This window comes from Cynocephalus volans, chromosome 2 (genome assembly GCF_027409185.1).
Source record: "Cynocephalus volans isolate mCynVol1 chromosome 2, mCynVol1.pri, whole genome shotgun sequence".
NCBI lineage: Eukaryota > Metazoa > Chordata > Mammalia > Dermoptera > Cynocephalidae > Cynocephalus > Cynocephalus volans.
This window is the reverse complement of record NC_084461.1, coordinates 161,389,512-161,407,897: the sequence shown is the minus strand read 5'-3', so window position 1 is coordinate 161,407,897 and position 18,386 is coordinate 161,389,512. Positions and strand designations below refer to the sequence as shown.

Below are 18,386 nucleotides of genomic sequence, written 5' to 3'. Positions count from 1 at the left end.
TAGAACAAGAATCACAGCAAATTTCTAACAACAGAACTGTTAGAAAATGAAACAGTGCTCTCAAAATTGAGGAAAAGATGATTTCAAACCCAGAATTTGATAACCAAATTATTAATAAAATTAAGGACATTTTTCAGACATATGTTTTTAAAAATAAACAATTCTCATCCATTCCTTCTCAAAGCAAAAAAGATTGTGCTACACCTAAATTTAAAAAGTAAATCAAGAAGATATGAGATACAAGAAACAGAGCGTCTAACACAGAAAAGAGGTGAAATGAAATCTCAAGGCGATGATAAAGGGAATACTTATGAGCATAGCTATGTATCAAAGAGAAAGAGAAACCATCCAGGTTGGAGCAGTAAGCAGTAAGGGTGCTCCACGTAAGATTTATTTTAAAAAAGCTATTAAGCCAAAATTGATGGGATTATAATGGGAATCTGTTTGACGTGCTTTAGAATTTACATTGCTGAATTTGAGTAAAGAATTAGTAATACATCATTTAAAAAAGCCAAAAAATAAAGCAATTATTAACTCCAGGAAAAAAAGAAACTACAAAACAAACACAACTCAAATGCAAAAATATTTACCTTATAATTATATAAATGTTAAATATGCTAAATATTCATTTAACAAAAAATTGCAATAACAGTCCTGGAAGAATGAGGGGAAACCAAATGTCTGTGGACAGAGATCTGGAAGAGCACATTAGAAAGTGTGTAAAGGGCTGGCCCCGTGGCTCACTCAAGAGAGTGAGTGCGGCGCTGGTAGCGCTGAGGCCGCAGATTTGGATCCTGTATAGGGATGGCTGGGGTGCTCACTGGCTGAGCATGGTGCAGACATCACCGTGCCAAGGGTTGTGATCCCCTTACCAGTCAAAAAAAAAAAAAAGAAGAAGAAAAGAAAGTGTGTAAATAAGGGAGAGAGGATCAAGAAATTAAAAATATATGTATGTTACTCAGAAGTATGAAGTACAGATGTAAATGGAAAAGCAAACAACGAAGAACTGTCAAGTAGCCTCTGACCAGTAGGAATCAGGTGCAGAATGAGAAGCCAACTAAACAGAATCTAGGAAAACTAAATAGAAGCCACCTGAAAAAAAGAAAAATTATACAAAGAAGAATGATAATTTTCAACAAGGGCAAAAGCAGATGTGAGGGAGTAGAAAAATGGCAAAAAGAAAAAGAGATGAACAAATAAGTGAAAGCACAACGGTAGTCTGTGAAGATACGAGATTACAAATGCATCAACACACCCCAGAACCTGGACATCTTAGAAAGCAGTCAGTTCACAGATGGCTAACTTCTGCCAAACTGGGAGAGAAGTAAATATCAATCTCTTTCTATTCTTCACAGCCACTGTCTCCACTCCCTCCCTTCCAAGTTATCCAAAGCATCCTGTTCTGTCATTTCACTCAGACCTAACTTCATAGAATAGCTTCACATATTTCAAAGTTATTCACTAGCTAATCCATATTGCACTGAATTACCAGGTTCTAAGGTAAATGATTTCACCTTGTTTGAAAAAACAAAAACTCAAAACAAAACCAAAAACCAAAAAAACCTGATTAAAACAATACTATTTAAGTGTTAAGAGATAGGTGGCCAAAAACCAATCTTCCAAATTTTGCACCCATCCCACTTTATTTGACGGAAAAGTTATGCAGTTGAAAGAATATTCTAACTACTATCTTCTGTCTAGAGAAGTGGTTCTTAGTCTTTGGGGAGCCAAGGTCCCTACTGAGAATCTCACGAAGGCTCTAAACTTGCTTTAAAAAAGAAAAATCCAAACTCGTATCAATTTCAAAGAGTTACAGGGCTGGTCGGTTAGCTCAGTTGGTTAGAGCGTGGTGTTAAAACACCAAGGTCAAGGGTTGGGATCCCCCTCCAGGACAGCCATCAAAAAAGAAAAAGAAAAAACTTACAGAACCCCTCAATAAGGTTCTGTTTTCGACTCTATCACCACATTCATATTTATGACTATACCAGCAGTTTGAAATTACAATCAGTATGTAGGTACCTATTTCTCTTTTCTCAAAGAATAGGCTGTAGCCTACCCCACTGCTAAGAGAAACTATATCAGACCAATTGAACCACCTATATGACCATGCGCAAATATTTTTAATCTCTGCAGGTATCCATATGCACAGGGCTGTGAGGAGCACAAAATAAGACAACCTATTCCTAGTTATGGTAAAAGAAACTATTATGTTGCTATTATATTAATGAGCCTCCATGAGTTTCCTTTTCTAATTCCTTATAGATCTTTATTCTTATAGGCCCTTGCCCAGAACAGCCTCTAAATGTCCTTTTAGCATTAGCGATAAAAACAATGAATTGCAGCTAACATTTAGTGCTTACTATGTGTCAAGCATTATCCCAGATGTTCAGTACCCATCATCCTATCCAATCCTATCAACTACATTTACTGATGAAAAGTAACTTGCTCCAAATCTCAGTTTTATACAACAAAGCTATGATTACTCAACCCCAGAGAAACCGACTCAAGACCCTGCGCACATCCACCCTATTAAGCTTTTTCCGTCACACTGTAGAACCAATCACTAAAGTCTTGTTGAACCCAAATCATTGCCTCTAAAGGGAAAAATACCCTAAAGAGCACGTTGTAGAAAAGGTTAAAAATTCTAAGCCATCCTAACAGCGGACTGTAAAAAATTTAGAATTCCCAAGATTCTATTAAAAAAAAAAAAGAGCAAAATTAGCTTCCAAAGAGTTATGGGAGGAGGAGAGAAATGTGAGAGTGGGGCAGGACTCCTGTGAAAGCACAGTGACAGACTCCTCAAAACAAGGGAACTTCCCTCGTTGTTTGCGCTGTCTGGCCGCTGCAAATGTGGCTGTCCCTGCTCCGGTCCGCTGGATGCCTACGTTGTCCCCCGTCACAGCGGTAAAAGCCCACCCCAGAACAGCATCAGTCACCACTGGGTTCGGAGAAGAGAAGAACCCCGCCGGATATGGCACCGGGGGCGCCAACCGGGGGCCAGCAAGCGCCCAAGCCCCGGGAACGAGGACGCGCAGGCCAGACACGGCGCAAAATCGGTCGAGGAAGCCCAGACCAAGGTGGGCCCGCGAGTGAGGACGGTCCGGAGCCGCCCCAGAAAAAAAGGAAGAGGAAGCGCCGGCGCCAACCGCCTCCCGGCTGCCGCACTACCCCCCAGGCCGCCCCCGGAACCGCGCGAGCCGGCCGGCGCCTCAACGGAACGAGCAAGGGAGCAGCGGCCGTCCGGAGCCATGACACCGGCGCCGCGCCGGGCCGCGACCGGGCCAGGGCCAGGCCACCGGCCTCTCCGGGCCCGCTCACCTCTCGAGGCGACGGGGCGGAGCCCTGCACCGAGGCGATGTACCGCTCCACATCGGCCTTGCTGCGCCTCATCGCGCCGCCAACCGGGCTCCCGGGGTGCCGGAGATCGCCGACGAGGCCCGCTGCCGTGGCCGTCTCCAAGAGCTAAGCGCCTAAAAGCCCGTGACGCAGCGCCGTCGCCGGCGGAGCGCAGGCCCGACGTGCGTGCGTATTACATCATCACTGTGCGCCACACCGCGACGGTGGCGCTTTGGGCCCGCCCCAGGCTCAGCGTGAAGTCCTTTCCAGCCCGGCTCAGATTTCTGCTGTGGACTCGGACGTGGAAGGAAATGCTCAGCACCACGAGGTAACGACTTACATGACGGGTTCTTAAAAGTTTTGGTCTTGTTCTTAATTACAGTTGCCCGATGCTGTGGAAGGAAAAAACACTCAGGCCATTTTGGTGCGCGTGTAAATTGGAACCATCTTTCTGGAAGCGATTGGTTAAATATGTTGTGTTGGACACGTGAATACGAAGCGTACATTTTAAAATTCATACTTTTTAGGAGTATATATTATATGAGAAACTTGAAAATGCATAATTAAAAGGTAAGCCACAAATACTGTGGTTTTGGGCGATTATAATTTTAAAAATATGTATATGAATAGCCCCCCAAATCTGTGTATATTTAATAGCAGAACAGGACGTACCAAAATGTTAATAGTAACAATCTCAAGAATTTTTTCTTCTTTTTTTAAGGAATGAAGGTTATTGAATACAAAGATTTGACAACATGTTTCTGTCGGTTAATCAAATGAGTCATCATATTTGTATGTGACATTCTTCCAGATAAATGGGGAGATAACTGCTATTTACTGTTGAGAAAGAGAAAGTAACAAAAAAACACATTTTTCTTAGACTTGTTCATTTTTCAGGACTGACGTCTAATGAGGGGATTTGGCATGTGTGCTCTGTTGTGAAGAAGGAACTTTTTAAGCTAGCTGTAGCAACGCCATTTTACAAGGCACAAAACATTACCCTGGTTAAAAGCCCCTAGCGTAGGGAAAGTACAGCCTGAGGTTGAGACCAGATAACGAACAGGATATCTGTGGTCATGCACCTGGGCCTCCGCCCAAGGCCAAGGGCAGAACTAGATAAGTCGACAACAGTTTCCAGGGTGCCCCTCAGCTGTTTCAAGGACTCCCATATGACCGAAGCTCACCCCAGGCCTTATTTGAACTGACCAATTAAACTTGCTTCTCGCTTCTGTACCCGCGCTTTTTGCTATAAAAAGGACCCAAGAGCTCTACTCGGCGCGCCAGTCTTTCGAAGGACTGAGTCGCCCGGGTACCTGTGTGTACAATAAACCTCTTGTTCTTTGCATCCGAAGTCGTGGTCTCGCTGTTCCTTGGGAGGGTCTCCCTGAACTGACTGACTACCCACTTTGGGAGTCTTTCATTTGGGGGCTCGTCCGGGATCGGAGACCCCTACCCAGGGACCACCGACCCACCTGCGGGAGGTAAGCTGGCCAGCGACTGCTCTGTGTCTCGTTTCTGTGTCTAATCCTGTGACTCTGACTGTCTTTCTGAGCGCGCGCATTTGGTTTCAGTTTGTCCCGGGTTAGTCGCTCTGGGAGCGAAGTGCGGGTAGCGAACAGACGTGTTCGGGGGCCCGCCACCCGGCAATCCTGGGAGACGTCCCAGGATCAGGGGAGGACCAGGGACGCCTGGTGGACCCCTTGGCAGAGGATTATTGTGTTTTGGTCTCACCGCGTCTCGGGAGGCGCGCTCTGCCATCGGACTCTTTCTTCTATTTCTACGGCACTCGGTCTCGTCGCCGTTTCTGGTTTCTTTTTGTCTTAGTTGTGATAGGTCTTTGCGTCGTCGTTCCCCTATTGGAAATTTTTGAGATGGGACAAGGTGCCCTTACGCCTCTCTCCCTTACTCTAGATCATTGGAAAGATGTCAAAACCAGGGCTCACAATCTGTCCATGGAGATCAAAAAAGGAAAATGGCAGACTTTATGTTCGTCTGAGTGGCCTACATTCGGCGTAGGTTGGCCGCCAGAGGGAACCTTTGACCTTCCTGTCATTTTTGCAGTTAAAAAGATTGTTTTCCAGGAGATCGGAGGACACCCGGACCAGGTTGCATATGCCGTGGTATGGCAAGACCTCGCCCAGAATCCCCCTCCCTGGGTGCCACCCTCCAGCAAAGTCGCTGTCGTTTCGGGACCAGAAAATACTCAAGGGCCACCTACAAGGAAGCCTTCTGCCCCTCCCCAACCCTCCGTCTACCCGACACCAGATGACCTATTCTCCCTCTCTGAACCCCCACCTTACCCGGCGGCTCCGCTGCCCCCTCTGGCCCCTCAACCAAACAGATCGGCACCAGGACGAGCACCTAGTGACCCCAACCCTGAAGGACCGGCTGCGGGGACTGGGAGCCGCCAACCTCGCAGTCCGAGAGGCGACTCGGGTCCTGACTCCACCGTAGCTTTGCCCCTCCGAGCCATAGGGCCCCCAGCCGAGCCAAATGGCTTGGTCCCTTTGCAGTATTGGCCTTTTTCCTCAGCAGATCTTTACAATTGGAAGTCTAACCATCCTTCTTTTTCTGAAAAACCAGCAGGTCTCACGGGACTTCTTGAGTCCCTTATGTTCTCTCACCAGCCCACTTGGGATGATTGCCAACAGCTACTCCAGATCCTCTTCACCACTGAAGAGCGAGAAAGGATTCTTCTGGAGGCCCGCAAGAACGTTCTCGGGGACAACGGGGCCCCTACACAACTCGAGAACCTCATTAATGAGGCCTTCCCCCTCAATCGACCTCAATGGGATTACAACACGGCCGAAGGTAGGGAGCGTCTTCTGGTCTACCGCCGGACTCTAGTGGCAGGTCTCAAAGGGGCAGCCCGGCGCCCCACCAATTTGGCTAAGGTAAGAGAGGTCTTGCAGGGACCGGTAGAACCCCCCTCGGTTTTCTTGGAACGCCTGATGGAGGCATATAGGAGATACACTCCGTTTGACCCCTCTTCGGAGGGACAGCAGGCGGCAGTTGCCATGGCCTTTATCGGCCAGTCAGCCCCAGATATCAAGAAAAAGTTACAAAGACTAGAGGGGCTCCAAGACTTTTCCTTACAAGACTTAGTAAAGGAGGCAGAAAAGGTGTACCACAAGAGAGAAACAGAAGAAGAAAGACAGGAAAGAGAAAGAAAAGAGACAGAAGAGAGAGAGAGGCGGCGTGATAAACGCCAAGAAAAAAATTTAACTAGGATTTTGGCCACAGTAGTAAGTGATAAAAGGTTTACAGATAAGCAGAAAGGGACCCTGAGCAACCGGGCAAGACCGACACCTAGGGACAAAAGGCCTCCTCTCGACAGGGACCAGTGCGCCTACTGCAAAGAGAAAGGCCACTGGGCAAGGGAATGCCCCCGGAAGAAAAACGACAAAAAAACTAGGGTTCTATCCCTAGACGACTAGGGGAGTCAGGGTTCGGACCCCCTCCCCGAACCTAGGGTAACATTGACAGTGGAGGGGACCCCCATCGAGTTTCTGGTCGATACCGGGGCTGAACATTCGGTGCTGACCCAACCCATGGGGAAGGTAGGGTCCAGGCGGACAGTCGTAGTAGGAGCGACCGGCAGCAAAGTCTACCCCTGGACCACACAGAGACTTTTAAGGGTCGGACATAAGCAAGTGACCCATTCCTTTTTGGTCATACCTGAGTGCCCTGCTCCTCTGTTGGGCCGGGACATCCTGACCAAACTAAAAGCTCAAATCCAGTTTTCTACAGAGGGCCCACAAGTAACATGGGGAGATCACTCTACCATGTGCCTGGTCCTAAACCTAGAAGAAGAATACCGGCTGTATGAAAAGCCGGCCTCTCCCTCCATCGACCCATCCTGGCTCCAACTTTTTCCCACCGTATGGGCAGAAAAGACAGGTATGGGACTGGCCAATAACGTCCCACCAGTAGTAGTAGAGCTGAAATCGGGTGCCTCACCGGTGGCCGTCCGACAGTATCCAATGACTAAAGAAGCCCGGGAAGGCATCAGACCCCACATCCAAAGGTTCTTAGACCTAGGGGTCTTAGTGCCCTGCCAGTCGCCCTGGAACACCCCTCTGCTACCGGTAAAAAAGCCAGGGACCAATGACTATCGGCCAGTCCAAGACTTGAGAGAAATTAACAAAAGGGTGCAAGACATTCATCCCTCAGTCCCAAACCCATACAGCCTCCTGAGTTCCCTTCCGCCTAGTCACACTTGGTACTCAGTCTTGGATCTCAAGGATGCCTTTTTTTGCCTCAAACTACACCCCAACAGCCAGCCACTGTTCGCGTTCGAGTGGAGAGACCCAGAAAAAGGTAACACAGGTCAGCTGACCTGGACACGGCTGCCACAGGGGTTCAAGAACTCACCCACTCTCTTCGACGAGGCCCTCCACCGGGATTTAACTCCTTTTAGGGCTCTCAACCCCCAGGTCATATTACTCCAATATGTGGACGACCTCCTAGTGGCCGCTCCCACATACGAAGGCTGCAAAAGAGGGACACAGAAGCTCTTGCAGGAACTGAGTAAGTTGGGGTACCGGGTATCAGCTAAAAAGGCCCAGTTGTGCCAGAAAGAGGTCACCTATCTGGGGTACCTGCTCAAGGAGGGAAAAAGATGGCTGACCCCGGCCCGGAAAGCTACAGTTATGAAGATCCCTACTCCCACAACCCCCAGGCAGGTCCGCGAATTTCTGGGCACTGCCGGATTCTGCAGGCTCTGGATTCCTGGGTTTGCTTCCCTGGCTGCACCCTTGTACCCCCTGACAAGGGAAAACATTCCTTTTACCTGGACTGAGGAGCATCAAAAGGCTTTTGACCACATAAAAAAAGCCTTGCTGTCTGCCCCCGCCTTGGCTCTCCCAGACCTCACCAAACCATTTACTCTATACGTAGATGAAAGAGGTGGTGTAGCCCGAGGAGTGCTTACTCAGACCCTAGGACCATGGCGACGGCCAGTAGCTTATCTATCAAAAAAACTGGATCCAGTGGCCAGTGGGTGGCCAACCTGCCTAAAAGCGGTTGCTGCAGTGGCACTCCTCCTCAAAGACGCTGATAAGTTAACCTTGGGGCAAAATGTGACTGTGATTGCTTCCCACAGCCTCGAAAGTATCGTGCGGCAGCCCCCCAATCGGTGGATGACCAATGCCAGAATGACTCATTACCAGAGTTTGCTGCTAAACGAAAGGATATCTTTCGCGCCCCCTGCTGTCCTGAACCCAGCAACCCTACTACCAGTCGAGTCAGAATCCACCCCAGTACACCAATGCTCAGAAATCCTTGCTGAAGAAGCTGGGACTCGACGGGACCTGAAGGACCAACCATTGCCCGGAGTGCCCGCCTGGTATACGGACGGTAGCAGCTTCATTGCGGAAGGTAAGCGGAGAGCAGGGGCCGCCATCGTAGATGGCAAACGGACGGTATGGGCAAGCAGCCTGCCAGAAGGAACATCAGCCCAGAAGGCCGAGCTAATAGCCTTGACGCAGGCATTACGCCTAGCCGAAGGAAAAAACATCAACATCTACACGGACAGCAGGTATGCCTTTGCCACTGCTCACATTCATGGGGCAATATATAAACAGAGGGGACTGCTCACTTCTGCTGGAAAAGACATTAAAAATAAACAAGAAATTCTGGCTCTGCTAGAGGCCATTCACCTCCCTAAGCAGGTCGCCATTATCCACTGCCCAGGCCACCAGAGAGGAAATAACCCTGTGGCGGCCGGGAACCGGAGGGCCGACGAGGCTGCAAAACAAGCCGCCCTGTCGGTCAGGGTGCTAGCAGAAACTACAAAGCTTCAAGAGCCAATCGAGCCTGCTCAAGCTAAGACCAGGCCAGGAGAGCTCACTCCTGACCAGGGAAAGGAATTCATTCAGCGGTTACACCAGCTAACGCACTTAGGACCAGAAAAGCTCCTTCAACTGACAAGCCGCACCAGCCTCTCCATCCCGAACCTCCGGTCCACCGTTCAAGAAGTCGCCAATCGGTGTCCAGCTTGCGCCATGACTAATGCGACTACCACCTACCGAGAGACCGGAAAAAGACAACGGGGAGATCGACCCGGCGTATACTGGGAAGTAGACTTTACAGAGGTAAAGCCTGGCCGGTATGGGAACAGGTATCTGCTAGTATTTGTAGATACTTTCTCTGGATGGGTAGAAGCTTTTCCTACCAAAACAGAAACGGCCCTGACTGTATGTAAAAAGATACTAGAAGAAATCCTGCCTCGTTTCGGGATCCCCAAGGTGATCGGGTCAGATAATGGCCCAGCCTTTGTTGCTCAGGTAAGCCAGGGACTGGCCACACAACTGGGGATAAATTGGAAATTACATTGTGCATATAGGCCCCAGAGCTCAGGTCAAGTAGAGAGAATGAATAGAACCATCAAAGAGACCTTAACTAAATTGGCCTTAGAGACCGGTGGAAAAGACTGGGTGGCCCTCCTTCCCTTAGCGCTGTTCAGAGCCAGGAATACCCCTGGCCAGTACGGTCTAACTCCCTATGAAATCCTCTACGGGGGACCCCCCCCCATACTTGAGTTGGGAGGAACACTGGGTCCCGATGATAATTTTCTCCCTGTCTTATTTACCCACTTAAAGGCTCTAGAAGTTGTGAAGACCCAGATTTGGGACCAGATCAAAGAGGCATATCAGCCCGGTACCATAGCCGTCCCCCACCCGTTCCAGGTCGGAGACCGAGTGCTGGTCAGACGCCATCGACCCAGCAGCCTTGAGCCTCGGTGGAAAGGCCCGTATCTGGTATTGCTGACCACCCCGACCGCAGTGAAAGTTGATGGCATCGCTGCCTGGGTCCATGCTTCCCATCTCAAGCCTGCACCACCCCCGGCACCAAACGAGACCTGGGAGCTGGAAAGGACTGATCATCCTCTTAAGCTGCGTATTCGGCGGCGGAAAAACGAGTCCACCGGGTAAAAACCCCCACCAGCCTGTGACCCTCACCTGGAAGGTACTGTCCCAAACTGGAGAAGTTGTCTGGACCAAACAGGCTACCCAGCCTCCTTGGACTTGGTGGCCCGATCTTAAACCTGATGTATGTGCCCTGGCGGCGGGTATTGAGACCTGGGATATCCCGGGATACATAGCATCGGGCTCGGCCCAGATCAGACCCCCTGATTCAGACTATACAAAAGCTTATAATCAGATCACCTGGGGGGTCCCAGGGTGCAGCTATCCCCGAGCTAGAAACAGGCTTGCAGCTTCCCCCTTCTACGTGTGCCCCCGGGATGGCCGGACCCTTTCAGAAGCTAGAAGGTGCGGAGGGCTAGAATCCCTATATTGCAAAGAATGGGGTTGTGAAACAACGGGGACAGTCTACTGGGGACCTAGTTCCTCATGGGACCTCATAACTGTAGAACGTAACGATAGCAGTAAAAACTGTGACAACACCGGCTGGTGTAACCCCCTTAAAATAAAATTCACAGAAAAAGGAAAAAATTCCAGAGATTGGGCACAAGGAAGAACCTGGGGACTAAGATTCTATTTGACGGGAAACGATCCAGGTGTACTGTTCACCATTCGCCTAGATATCACCAATATGCCAACTGTGGCAGTGGGGCCCGACCCCGTCCTTGCAGAACAAGGACCTCCTAGCAACAGGCTGTTCCCAATGACTAGCAGGCAACCCCCCGCGGCACAAAGGAGCACTGTTACACAGAGCCTCCTATCACCAGGCACTCTACCCCCCACCACGGGTGACAGGCTCTTTAGTCTTGTACAGGGGGCCTTCCTAGCTCTAAATGCCACCAACCCAAACGCCACAGAGCATTGCTGGCTCTGTCTGGCCATAAGCCCCCCCTACTATGAAGGAATAGCCTTTTTGGGAGAGGCCAATTATACCAGCGCCGAGAGTTGCCGTTGGGGGACCCAGGGAAAGCTTACTCTCACAGAGGTCACAGGACAAGGGTTATGTATAGGAACAATACCTTCTACCCATCAGCATCTTTGCAACCAGACCCTATCCATCAGTTCTGGTTCCTCCGAGGACCATCATTACCTTCTCCCCTCCAACCATAGCTGGTGGGCTTGCAGCACCGGTCTCACCCCTTGCGTTTCCCTCTCAGTTTTTAATCAGTCTAAAGATTTCTGTGTCCAGGTTCAGCTGATTCCTCGCATCTATTACCATCCTGAAGAAACTTTGTTGCAGGCCTATGACAACCCTCATCCCAGGTTTAAGAGAGAACCTCTCACACTAACCCTAGCTGTCCTATTGGGAATTGTGGCAGGTATAGGTACCGGCTCGGCTGCTCTGATTAAAGGACCTATAGATCTCCAGCGGGGCCTAACCGATCTCCAGACTGCCATGGACGCTGACCTCCGGGCCCTCCAGGATTCAGTCAGCAAGTTAGAGGACTCATTGACTTCTCTATCTGAGGTAGTACTCCAAAATAGGCGAGGCCTTGACTTACTGTTTTTAAGAGAAGGAGGCCTCTGCGCGGCCCTCAGAGAAGAGTGCTGTTTTTATGTAGACCATTCAGGTGTGATACGAGACACCATGGCCAAACTCAAACAAAGACTAGATAAAAGACAGTTAGAGCGCCAAAAAAATCAAAACTGGTTTGAAAGATGGTTCAATAGCTCCCCTTGGTTCACTACCCTACTATCAACCATCGCCGGGCCCCTAGTACTCCTTCTTCTGTTGCTCATTCTGGGGCCCTGTGTCATCAACAGGTTAGTCCAATTCATCAATGATAGGATAAGTACAATTAAAGTCCTGGTTCTGAGACAAAAATATCAGACTATAGATAATGAAAATAACTTTTAACTCCGCTCTAAGATTAGAGCTATCCACAAAAGAAATGGGGGAATGAAGAAGGAACTTTTTAAGCTAGCTGTAGCAACGCCATTTTACAAGGCACAAAACATTACCCTGGTTAAAAGCCCCTAGCGTAGGGAAAGTACAGCCTGAGGTTGAGACCAGATAACGAACAGGATATCTGTGGTCATGCACCTGGGCCTCCGCCCAAGGCCAAGGGCAGAACTAGATAAGTCGACAACAGTTTCCAGGGTGCCCCTCAGCTGTTTCAAGGACTCCCATATGACCGAAGCTCACCCCAGGCCTTATTTGAACTGACCAATTAAACTTGCTTCTCGCTTCTGTACCCGCGCTTTTTGCTATAAAAAGGACCCAAGAGCTCTACTCGGCGCGCCAGTCTTTCGAAGGACTGAGTCGCCCGGGTACCTGTGTGTACAATAAACCTCTTGTTCTTTGCATCCGAAGTCGTGGTCTCGCTGTTCCTTGGGAGGGTCTCCCTGAACTGACTGACTACCCACTTTGGGAGTCTTTCAGTTGTATCTCAAATTGATTGCTTTGAGTTTCTCTTCCAGGGAGTGGAGCTTGGTGGTAAGTATTTCGCTGCGTTGGTCTACCTCCTCAGGAACTTTAACCACAGTGGATTTGGCGTGCTCCGTTGCTTGCCTGGTTGTGGAGGTGGGGGCGGGCGGCCCGCAGCCTGGTCTCAGGATCCCTGGGGCCCAATCTCAAGATTTTGAGTCATCCGTATTTCCCAAATCTTCAAAAATGTTCTACATAATTTTCTACAGTAAACAAGTATTGCCTTTATTAAAGTAAGGAAAAACAGCCTTTTGTTTTATTTCAGTCATTGTATACGACTAAGAGAAAAGGAAAAGATAATTCTGAAGTTACCACTGTGACTGTTAACAGAAATTACATGTAGAGAGAATCTAGTTTGGGATGGAAGATCCTATTTTAGGTAGTTGACTTATTTCACTGGAGGTGCCATTTATGTATACAGATGGAGATGGCCTAGTAAGTAGATGAAATGGTAAGACAAAGATCCATGATGGATTTGGAAGTCATAAACCTCAGGTAATAGGTGAAACCATGACTCTGCCTCGGAAAGTGTGTTAGTAACAACAGTCATAGCTAACAAGTAAGCAGCGGCTGTGTTCCAGGTTCTTTTCTGAGCACTTCATGTGTATTAACTTATTTAATTCTCCTAACTTATTTAACTCTCCTCAACTTTGTAAGGGTACTATTATTTATTATTATTCTCAGTTTTACAGATAAGAAAACCAAGAGAATGAGCACTAAAGCAACTTGCCCAAGCTTGGTTACCTAGTAAAAATTGTACCTTTAATCTGTTTAAGTTGAATATACTGAAAAGGAGTGGGCCAAAGAGAGAAACTTCTTGGGGAACTCAAAGACTTTTCTTTTTTTGACAAGCAATTCATAGTTCTGCATTTATTAGGAATTTTCACACATTTTACTTCATTTTACACAACAATTTTTGTTTGTGAAGTGGTATAACATTTTCACGAAGGCACTGAAAATTCCATTTACATTATTGTCCAATGATATATGCCTATCATTTTGTAAATACATTTTTTCCAGCTTTTCTGAGTTGTAATTCACAAATAAAAATATATTTATAGTGTACAGCGTGATGTTTTGATACGTGTGTATGTTGTGAAATTATTACCACAATCAAGCTAATTAAACTATTACCTCACAAACCTGAGGTTATGTTTTGATGTTTTTTGGGATGACAATATTTAAGATTTAAAAAAAGAGAACATTTAAGATCTACCCTCAGCAATTTTCAAGAATACAGTACACTATTATTAAATATAGTCACCATGTTGTAGAATAGATTTCTAGAACTTATTCATCATGTCTAATTGAAACTGTATACTCTTTGAGCAACATCTTCATATTCTCTCCACCACCACCAGCACAAGCCCATGGTAAGCACTGACCTCTACTTCTATGAATTTGAACTGTAGATTCCACATATAAGTGAGATTATATAGTATCTGTCTGTTTGTGTCAGGCTTATTTTACTTAGCATAATGTCCTCCAGGTTCATTGATGTTGTCATAAATGACAAGATTTCCTTTTTATAAAGCTAAATATTATGTCATTGTGTGTATGTGTATAAATGTGCTACATTTTTTTTTTATCCATTCATCATTGATTCCATATCTTGTCTGTTGTGAGTAATGCTGCAATGAACATGGGAGTACAGATATTCCTTTGACATACCGATTTCATTTCCTTTAGGTATATATCCAGAAATACGATTTCTGGATCATTTGGTAATTCTATTTTTAACTTTATGAGGGCTCTCCATACTTTTTTCTATAATGTTCTTATTTATATTCCCATCAGTAGTGTACAAGGGTTCCCATATCCTCACTAACACTTGTTTTGTCCTTTGATAAAAGCCATTCTAATAGGTGGGTGGTGATACCTCATTGTTTTAATTTGCATTCCCTGATGATTAGTGATGTTGAACATTTTTTCATATACCTACTGGCCATTTGTATGTCTTCTTTTGAGAAATGTCTATTCAGGTCTTTGGTTATTTTTTAATTGGGTTATTTGTTTCCTTCTCATTGAATTGTTTGAGTTCCTTATGTGTTTTGAATATTAATACCTCATCACATCTATGGTTCACAAATATTTTCTCCCATTCGGTAGGTTGTCTCTTCATTATGTTGATTGTTTTGTTGATTGTTTCCTTTGCTGTGGCAGAAGCTTTTTAGTTGGATGTAATCCTGTTTGTCTATTTTTGCTTTTGTTGCTTGTGCTTTTCTGGTCATATCCAAAAAATTATTGCCTAGGCCAATGTCAAGAAGCTTTCTTTCTATGTTTTCATCTAGTGGGTTTACAGTGTCAGGTGTTGTTTAAAACTTTGATCCATTTTTGAGTTGATTTTTGTATATAGTGTGTGATAAGGTCCAATTTAGTTCTGCATGTGGATATCCAGTTTTCCCAGAACTCTTTATTGAAGAGACTGTGTATTCTTGGCACCTTTGTTGAAGAACTGACCATGTAAATGCACAGATATATTTCTGGGCTCTCTGTTCGTTGGTTTATATGTCTGTTTTTATGCCAGTATCATGCTGTTCTGGTTACTATAGCTGTTTAGTATAGTTTGAAATCAGGTAGTGTCATGCCTCCAGCTTTGTTCATTTTGCTCAACATTGCTTTGGCTATTTCGTATCTTTTGTGGTTCCATACAAATTTTAGGATTGTTCTCTCTCTCTCTGTGAAAAATGCCATTGGAATTTTTATAGGGTTTGCATTGAATCTATAGATCACTTTGGTTAGTGTGGACATTTTAACAATATTGAGTCTTCCAATGCATGAATACAGGATATTTATCCATTTATTTGTGTCTTCTTTAGTATCTTTCATCAGTGTTTCATCACAGTTTTCAGTGTACAGATCTTTCACCTCCTTGTTTAAATTTATTCCTAAGTGTTTCTTTTTCAGGTAGTTTACTGTCTAGAAATGCTACTGATTTTTGTATGTTAGTTCTGTATCCTGTAACTTCACTGTATTTGTTTATTGTAACAGGTTTTTGATGGAGTTAAAAGACTTCTAAGTACATTTATCAAGCTTTAAAACCATGTTCTACATAAGCACCTTTTTTGTCCAGCTGCAGTTGTTGTGGGGGAGGGTTAGGTCTGAGATAATCATGTTATTTCCCCTTTGGGTATATGAATGAAACAGTTGAGAAATGTGAATAAATACAATCTGTATTTTTTAAATGATGGAAATAACTTATCTTTTTTCCAGGGCACATGTTGCTAAACTTAAGTTGTGGCAAGCAAGATTTTTTAAAAGGGGTTGTAGAATTTTCCCCCAGATCACACACTTGACTATAATGTTCTCTGCAAAGAATTCCTTTAGGAGTACCATGAATTCCATCACTCATCTTGATGCTGTGCAAATTCCATTTTAATGAGAGTTGAATCCATAGAAATAGTGAGCTTGCGATACTTTTCTTTATAAGCAGTTTTACCTGATTAATCTTCCAAGTCCTTGACTTCTGAATTAATTGAACTCATAAGCATCCAACATTGATGCTGATCAAATTCAAGATTTTATCTCCTCAAGCCTCTATCCTGTTACTGATTATCATCCATTGCAGACACATTATCTTTTGTATATCACATGATTCTTTTTCTTCAGAATCATTGATACTGTTAGTTCATCCCATTTTTTCCTCAGTGCTCCCACTAGGATTCTACAGTAATCCTCAATTACTGTCTACCTCTAGCACTTTGAATATTCTCATGGCTCATGATGAGGTTAAAAACGTTGGTCAAGAAAGAAGAACCATCATGACTGCACATTACCACCGACACTAATTTTTTTGGGGGGGGGGGCATAATTAAATTGTTTTTACTTTAAAGTTTTCACTTTAGTTGCATCTCTGAAAATTTTAAACTTTAAATTAATTAAAATTAAGTCCAATTAAAAATTTGGTTGCTCAGTTAGTGCTCAATTGCTTCATGTGGCAAGTGTATTGAGCAGCACAGCTCTATGTAATTCTATTGCTTGTTATTCAGATTAAACTTAAAAGGATTCTATCTTAGCAGTCAATGGAAAATGCAAAAAGCACAGCATCCCAGAAGCTAAAAAGTAGAGCTGTAAGAAGAGAATGAGCAGTAGCATCAAATGCTGAGAAAGATCAGGAATAATGACTAAGAAAAACTCTCTTGTCTTGGTTCCTTAAAAGTTCACTTTTGAAATAAATGGTGCAGCAAAAACCAATCTGTACATAGTTAAGAAGGGATTTAGGTAGTGCTGTGGGTCAGATGGCCCACAAGAGTTCATGTATCAGAAACTTAATCTCCATTTTAACAGTGTTAAGAGGGTGGGAAATCCAAATGAGGTAATTGAAGTGTGGAGCCTTTTAAGAGGTGATTAGGTTGATTGTAAGGACTGTGCCTAGTGAATGGATTGATCCATTCACAGAGTAATGGGTTGATGGTTTAATGGGTGGTCATGGGCATGGTTCTGATGGCTTTATAACGACAGCAAGTTAGCACTCTTGCTTAGCCCATTCTTGCCATGTGGTACCCTGCATTACTGTGGAGAATTACCACTGAGAACAAGTCCTTCACGAAATGCACTCCGTGGACTGTGGACTTGTCAGCCTCTGAAATTGAAAGAAATTTCATTTCTTTATAAATTACTCAGTTTCAGGTATTCTGTTATATGCAACAAAAACAGAGTAATACAGCTGGTAAGGAAACAGGCACAGAATGGTTATTGCTTTCTTTTTAACAGAACTGATATTTCAGTAAATAATTATATAGAAAAACTGCATAGTCTACAAATTTTAAGACGTTCAGATTCATGTACCATTACCACACATCAGGGTACAGAACAATTCTATCATACAAAAAAAATTCATTCATTTTATTACTTTGTAGTCATACCCTCTACTCACCCATTACCACTGATCACTTCACACTGTAGTTTTGTTTTTTTAAGAATACCAAATAAGTGGAATCATATAGTATATAACCTTTTGATACAGGCTTTTTTCACTCAGCTTAATGCCTTGGAAATTCATCTAAGTTGTTACATGTAAGAAAACTTTATTCTTTTTCATTACTGAGTGATATTCCATGGTATGGATATACCCTTGGTTTATCCATTTACCAGTTTTAGAACATTTGGATTATTACCAGTTTTTGGTTATTATGAATAGAGCCGCTATAAACAGTTGTATAAGTGTTTTTCAGTGGACACAAGTTTTTATTTTTCAAGAGCAAGTGTCAACAAACTGGTCTTTGGGAGTGCTGCTTGTTCTTGCAAATGAATTTTTTTTTTTTTTTTTTGTAACATAGCCTTTCCCGTTCATTTACATACTCCCTATGGCTGTTTTTCCACTGCAGTAATAGAGTTGAGTGGTTATGGCAGAGACCGATGGCATGTAAGCCAGAACTATTTACTGTCTGGCCATTTAAGGAAAACTTTGCTTATGTCTGCTTTAAAGACTCAGAAGTGAGATTGTTGGGTCCTATGGTAGGTGTATGTTTAACTTTATAAGAAACTGCCAAACCATTTGCTTTTTTTTTTTTTTCCCCTCTTTTTCTGTTTGGTCTGTATGGGGATCCAAACCCTTGACCTTGGTGTTATAACACTGCTCTAACCAACTGCGCTAACTGGCCAGCCCTCCAAAACATTTTTTTAATTAACTTTTTTACTGAGACATAACTGTATATAGCTGTAGGTTACAGCATTGAATATCAATACTTGTACGC

The 18,386-nt window shown here is 44.8% G+C and overlaps 1 protein-coding gene across 2 annotated transcripts in view; it reads right to left on the bottom strand.

The window, feature by feature from the left end:
• Window positions 1-3,456, bottom strand: part of LOC134370963 (E3 SUMO-protein ligase RanBP2) — a 60,249-nt gene extending 56,793 nt beyond the window's left edge. For both annotated transcript variants that reach the window (XM_063087909.1, XM_063087910.1), the window contains exon 1: window positions 3,319-3,456. In XM_063087909.1, coding sequence (XP_062943979.1) covers window positions 3,319-3,390 — 72 coding nt within the window. In that variant the 5' untranslated portion in view covers window positions 3,391-3,456. The remainder of the gene's footprint in view (window positions 1-3,318) is intronic.
• Window positions 3,457-18,386: the final 14,930 nt, after the last annotated feature.